Below are 6,781 nucleotides of genomic sequence, written 5' to 3' on the forward strand. Positions count from 1 at the left end.
CCAAGCCTGATTTGCATATGGTCTTTCCCTTCTGTAATGGCTTGGCAGGCGAAGAACGGTGGTCTGGAGGGTTGCCCAGAGCATTGCCAGTGGTTAAGATTAATTCTAAACCTTCCAGCCATCACCTCTTTGTTTTTGCTATGTCACCCCGAGTGGGACGGGTATGCCCAGACGTGGGTCCCGTGCCTGCTGGGCCTAGAGACCCAAGCTACTCCTCACTGATGAGCCCCAACAAGGGCGAAACATGTTTGGGGATGCTTGTGGTCTCGTGCAGAAAGGATGTGGCCTAGCAGTTCGGGCTGGACTTCCCCTTTTGGGGTGGGGCCAAGCCTGATTTGCATATGGTCTTTCCCTTCTGTAATGGCTTGGCAGGCGAAGAACGGTGGTCTGGAGGGTTGCCCAGAGCATTGCCAGTGGTTAAGATTAATTCTAAACCTTCCAGCCATCACCTCTTTGTTTTTGCTATGTCACCCCGAGTGGGACGGGTATGCCCAGACGTGGGTCCCGTGCCTGCTGGGCCTAGAGACCCAAGCTACTCCTCACTGATGAGCCCCAACAAGGGCGAAACATGTTTGGGGATGCTTGTGGTCTCGTGCAGAAGGGATGTGGCCTAGCAGTTTGGGCTGGACTTCCCCTTTTGGGGTGGGGCCAAGCCTGATTTGCATATGGTCTTTCCCTTCTGTAATGGCTTGGCAGGCGAAGAACGGTGGTCTGGAGGGTTGCCCAGAGCATTGCCAGTGGTTAAGATTAATTCTAAACCTTCCAGCCATCACCTCTTTGTTTTTGCCGGAACCCCAGGCGACGGTGAAGGGAGGCGCTACTGGTGCGGTTGCTCAGAAGAGACGCTGGTGTGACGTTTCAGAGGTGGGAGTGCCTAAAGGAGGGTAGAGCTAAAGGTGACAACACAAAACCAGTGTTAGTCTTACGTCTAGTGGCTTTTTGGGGTACTACGCCTAACTGATTTTCAGTGGCCTTTTAAAAGTTAACTGTTTGTGCTGCCATTCTGTGACATGGAAAGCACCCATGCCAAGTCTCTACCATGCTTCTTGCTCAATCCTGGGGAACCATCTATACCATGGGAGTTATGCTTGGACTCTTTTAAAGTATATAGCAGGGCAGCAGGTGGAGCAAATTACACGGATGACCAAATGGAGGCAACCCTTTCGAACTGTTTGGCGACAGAAGGCCTGTGTATTTTCAGACATTTGCTAGCTGAGGACGGGATTGCAGATGGAGGCAAATGAGGGGTTGAACGCATTTTGAGTGCTTATGAGACTGGATTGCAAACACTCAACAAACGTTTTGGCAAAACAGTAAATTTGGTACTGGAAAAATACCATTTCCTTTTGAATTATATGATATGATAGGTTATTTATAATGCACTTAATACCCAGAGGTTTCTAAGCACAGACCCGGAGATCGAACCTGTGGTGCTTGTGTCTTCTTTCTTCCAAGGCAAGCACATTGCCCCTGAGCTTTCCTCCTGAGAGTACAGGGCGCCGAGGAATCTATAGGGACAGCTATGTGACAGCCCTGAGGTCGCTCATGTCAACCTGCAAGTTCACGGGTGTGCTGGACGAGTACATCAGCGACTGCATGATGACGGGGATGTGTAATGCCAAAATAAGGGAACGATTGTGGCTCGCTAGAGGCCCATCCTTGAAGAAGGCATTGGAGTTAGCAAGGGCAAACGAGGAATCTTCTAACAGCATTCGAGGGCGGCGCACAAAGAAGTGCCAAGTGGGAGCAATGCACAAGCTGTGCAGGCAGTGTACCCGAAGAAGAGGGTGGATGTGGGCAGATTCAGCAGGAGCGGGGCAGAAAGACAATCCAACACTAGCGCAAGAACCAAGCCCTGTTGCAACAAGGTTGGATGAAGTAGTCACTCTTCGGGGGCCAGGGAATGTCCAGCTCTGGACGCGAGTGCTGGCATTGTGGGATGAAAGGACACTTTGCAAGGTAGTGCAGGGGGAACAAGGAAGGGTTCCGCCTGTCTATGCGAAGTGTCAACATGGTTGAGGAACTGGAGTGACTGTCTACTCATACTCACGTGGCACACTCTTGCAGGTGGAGACTGGGATGACTGCCTACTCATAGTCACGTGCCGCACTCTTGCAGGTGAGGGCTGGAGTGGCTGTCTACTCAGTCACGTGGCAAACTCTTGCAGGTGAGGGCTGGAGTGGCTGTCTACTCAGTCACGTGGCAAACTCTTGCAGGTGGATGCTGGGATGGCTGTCTACTCATAGTCACGTGGCAAACTCTTGCAGGTGAGGGCTGGAGTGGCTGTCTACTCATAGTCACGTGGCAAACTCTTGCAGGTGAGGGCTGGAGTGGCTGTCTACTCATAGTCACGTGGCAAACTCTTGCAGGTGAGAGCTGGAGTGGCTGTCTACTTATAGTCACATGGCAAACTCTTGCAGGTGAGGGCTGGAGTGGCTGTCTACTTATAGTCACATGGCAAACTCTTGCAGGTGAGGGCTGTAGTGGTCATCTACTCATAGTCACGTGGCACACTCTTGCAGGTAAGGGCTGTAGTGGTCATCTACTTATAGTCACGTGGTAAACTCTTGCTGGTAGGTGCTGGTCCTATCGTGGGGATCCATTGATCTGCTGGCCATGGATTCAGTAGTTGTCTACTTCCTGTGCTGCACTGTTCTGCAATTAAGACTTTTAGTAACGTGGCCTCCTCCAGCATGTAAGACGAGCGATGGTTCTCTTCCCCTAATGCAGAGGCGCAACGCCATTGAGCTGACTAGGCTTCAGCCCTCCCTCTCCCCCATACCCCCCTTGACACTTTGGGCTATGTTGACTCGACCTGACTGACCTACAGGGCCGTGGCTGAACAGAACATGGCACAGATGTTAAATGGCGACTGGGCTTCAATGGAAACAAGGGCCCTGCAATTATTAAGGTAAACCATTTCACTGTTAGCACCTGCATTCATATGCATCAATTGTTGTGGCAATTGGAATCGTGATGTGGGTTTAGTGCTTTCATGCCAGGGGAGTGATTGGAAGGCTATAGAGGGGGTAGGAGACCTTTCGTTCTCACAGCAGCCCTTAACTGGGTGCTTTCAGGCTTAAAGGAGAGATAACTGCTTGTAACACTGAATCTTCACTAGACTAGTCTCATTAGAATGCGTAACGAAGTTAGACGCCCCCACACACATAGGTTTCCCTCCCCCGCCTTCTCTGAAGTTAGCATCTCTCCGACCATTTGAAGGCTTAGCACCCCCACCCCCCATGCCTCTGAAATCTAGGTTTCGTTGCGCCCCTAATGATTTGGTGTGCTGCGTGTGAGGGCCGCAGTGGGCGTCTTTCTTAATGTATGTGGCATAATGCAGGTAAGGACAGCAATAGTTGTCTCCTAGTGATGTGCTGTTCCCAACAGGTGGGGGCTCTAGAAGTTCCCCCACCTGGCGCCGTCTTTACACCCACATGATGGCTAGATTGGCCATCTGCAGTGATGTGGTGTGGTGCTGCAGGTGACAGCTGCGTGGTTTGTTTACTCCCAGTGACTCAGCGTTCCTCGGGGCACGGCTGTGGCGATTGTCTTCCACTGATCCGTGTCCTTTGACAGCTGACGTTTTTAGTGGTTGTTTCCCTCAATGACTTTGCCGTCCTCCAGTTGAGGGCGGCACGAGGAGTCTTCTCCTGGTGATAGATGGTAAGTGGGGAGGGTTGTGGCCGTTCCTGCTCACCAGGGGCTCTGACCGCTGCTATTGTAAGCCTAGCCTTGTGGGTGGCGTCCACTCCACCTGCACACCATGCAGTGGGTATCGCAGTGAATTGCTTAGCAGCTGCACGGAGGAGGTTCCACTCCTTTCCTAGTCCGATGAAATGAGCCCCTGCGCGGTTGGCAATAACAACGCTGAAGTGCGTAGCTGTGTATAAATGGCAATGTGATTTCAGCTGGCGTTCTCATTGGGCAGAGCGGGCCTGGCCCCGGCGGAGCGCGCACGCCCCCTGCGGCGGCTCACACCTCCCGCGCAGGTGCGGCTCCGGCGCTGCGTCGTCACTACGAGCCCCCCCAAGGCCACGCAGTGCGCAGAAGGCCGGGCATCCCGGTCCAGCGGAGGGGGTGGGTGCAGGTGGGGCCTCCCGCGGGAGACGCGGTGGGGAACTCCCTCCATTGTTGGAATCTGCGGGCAGGATTTCCTCCTGAGCCTCAGGACGGAATTGTGTGGTTTTATTTTTTTTTGCGCTGGGCTATTAGCGACATCCTGACGTCAGGGCTCTTTCCTCTTCCAATTCATTAGCGCCGGCCCCCACCGCAGACCAGCGCCGAGCCCCGGCAGACGGATCCCCGCGGAGCTGCGGCAGTGGCACCGTGCGCTGCCTGGCCGCTCCCCGTCGCCCCTTCGCCTTGCCCTCGGCTTTGTTCCCGCTGGCTTCCAGGGACCGGAGCGCCTGGCTCTTCCGTGACTGGATCTCTTGCCGGGAATCCATCCTCCAGCCTAGCGAGATCAACCCGAGTGACCCTCTTGCGCCGGCCATCGAGGCAGGATGCTGCGGATGGCAGAGCTCCAGCTGCGGACGATCGATGCGGGGCATCCCACCACCAAGCACCGCATCCGCCCACCGATGCTGCCGCTTGCCCATTCATGAATCGAGGAGGAGACATTGAGGCGGCCGTGGGTAGGGGCAAAGGCAAGCACGGCTCCGACTCTTTTCTCCGAACATTGGCCGGGCTTGGAATATCGCCTCTTTTCTCTGGACACATGAAAGGTTTGGATGGGAATAGAGATGTTCACGTCCGCCGTCTATTGACTATTATCTGATAACCAGCCAAGGAGGATGGAGGGCACTTTATGAACCATAGAATCTTCTTCCATTATATTTGTATCCCCTTCTCCCCTCAAAGCCGTTTTGTCTTTTCCGTGCCAACGAACACCACCAGTAATCCTCTTGCCTTCTCGTTAATCCCTCCGCGACGTTCCCACAATCCGGATTTTCTGTAAAACTGCAAGGAATGGGTTTTTCGTTTTTTCCCCTTTGCTACAACGGTTTCAGATTTCTCAGCGGTCCTGACTCTTTTCTTTACCTCCATTTCGTTTGAGGGTGAAATAGAGTCTTAAGGCCATATATATTATTCAACCCCTTGTGCCCGGGAAGGGCGCCGTAGACTGGAAGCCGATCCTTCATAAGCGTGAGGCTTTCCTGTAACAGGATGAGTGCAGAGGCTGACCTGCAAGGCAGGGATCTCTCCAAGATGTCCGATGAGGAGGTGCTAACCTACAGCAAAGAGGATTTAGTGCAGAAGCTGCGGAAGGAGGAAGCCCAGAAGATCACAGCTCTTATCCAACGTGGCCGGCTCATCAAGGAGGTCAACAAGCAGCTTCAGGAGCACCTGACCGAGATCCGTGAGCTCAAACAGGTGAACCATCGGCTGCAGGAGGAGAACCAGGAGCTGCGCGAGCTCTGCTGCTTCCTGGACGACGACCGGCTCAAGGTGAAGACCCTGTCCCGTGAATGGCAGCTCTTCGGCCACCATGCGGCCAAAGTGATGCGGGATGACCTAGGTGGCTACCTGAAGAAGCTGGCTGAGCTGGAGCGGCTGCAGGGTGAGCTGGTGAAGGAGAACGTGGACCTCAAGGAACTCTGCCTGGTGCTGGAAGAGGAGTGTGTCAGCCGCGGCTCAGACCCCAGCCCCATTGGCTCATCCGAGCTCAGCCTGCCCTGTGGGCCCCGTGACTTAGGGGACGGAAGCTCCAGTACGGGCAGTGTGGGCAGCCCTGACCAGCTACACCTGACCTGTTCACCAGATGATTAAATTGCTGGTATGACATGTGAAACCAATGGTTTGGGTGGTTGTGGGTGCATTGGAGGACAGGCAGAAGGTGTTGCTGGCACCAATACTAAACAGTTGAGGACAGGATCCAACTGCAGTTCTGTGATGATATTAGAGGGGTTACGACTTTCCTCCTGAAAGATCCCCACTTCCCCAAAGCCATTGCACGCCCAAGATTTGGCCAGTGAGAGGTAGCAGTAGGCATCATGGCCTTCTGTTGTGGGTGGTGAAGCATGGGAACGTTCAGTAGCCCAGGAGGGCCTGCATGCTCGGGTTGCAGGAGTAGGCTTGCCGTGCCAATGAGAGTTGTCAAGACTGGACAATCTCTCTCCCAATGGTGCCAATTGCTGCAGCGTGAACGCCTGGTGCGGTAACACTCAGGGAGCAGGCACTCCCGCTTTCATCGTGGAATTCCTCATGCAATCCCAGCGCCAATCCTATAAACTCAGGACTAAAGCTGCTTTGCGGCCTGACATGCCAACAGAACCTGCCTGTACACCGCCGGACTAACACGCAGCAATAGATTCTTAATAGCAGGTTTTTTTTGTGCTCCAGCAGGGGCAGTTTATTTCTGCTTGTTTTACGGGTCGGTTTTGCAGATTTCAGGATTTTGTGTGTAAATGGCTATTTTTGTTTGCGGGTTGGGGGGTGGACTGGGAGGGCATGTGGGCATCTTGAGGCCAGAGTTGGTTTATCATAAGCAATGTGGTTGAAGGGTGGAAAATAAATATGTTTAAGAAAAAAAACGCACATTTTGCCATGCCAATGTGTTTTTAGTGTGGTGAAATATATGCACATGCAAGTGTCTAGCTTTGTTCTCTACTCTTGGGTCCTGCAGGAGACTATGGGTCATGTTTTGCCCAGTCCTCATTTACTTTCTCAGTGTGGTTCTTTTTTAGATCTAAAGATATGCCCCTTTGGTTCTGCTTGAAGCCAATGCTGTGTGAAAATCTTTGTGCGTTGTTTAAGTGCCTTGTGCATCACCCTGTAT

General features: G+C 53.2%; 1 protein-coding gene across 1 annotated transcript; it reads left to right on the forward strand.

Annotated features, from left to right (window-relative positions):
- The first annotated feature begins 4,012 nt into the window (after positions 1-4,012).
- On the forward strand, positions 4,013-6,536 carry CCDC85B (coiled-coil domain containing 85B). Its single transcript, XM_069645017.1, has one exon. The coding sequence runs from the start codon at positions 5,170-5,172 to the stop codon at positions 5,770-5,772; it is 603 nt and encodes a 200-aa protein (XP_069501118.1). The 5' UTR covers positions 4,013-5,169; the 3' UTR covers positions 5,773-6,536.
- Positions 6,537-6,781: the final 245 nt, after the last annotated feature.

The sequence above is a fragment of the Ambystoma mexicanum genome, chromosome 2p, assembly GCF_040938575.1.
Source record: "Ambystoma mexicanum isolate Mex_15411 chromosome 2p, UKY_AmexF1_1, whole genome shotgun sequence".
NCBI classification, from domain to species: Eukaryota; Metazoa; Chordata; class Amphibia; order Caudata; family Ambystomatidae; genus Ambystoma; species Ambystoma mexicanum.

Bases quoted from the DNA above. Each gene is read 5' to 3' on its own strand.
- CCDC85B (XM_069645017.1), top strand. From the start codon at position 5,170: ATGAGTGCAGAGGCTGACCTGCAAGGCAGGGATCTCTCCAAGATGTCC.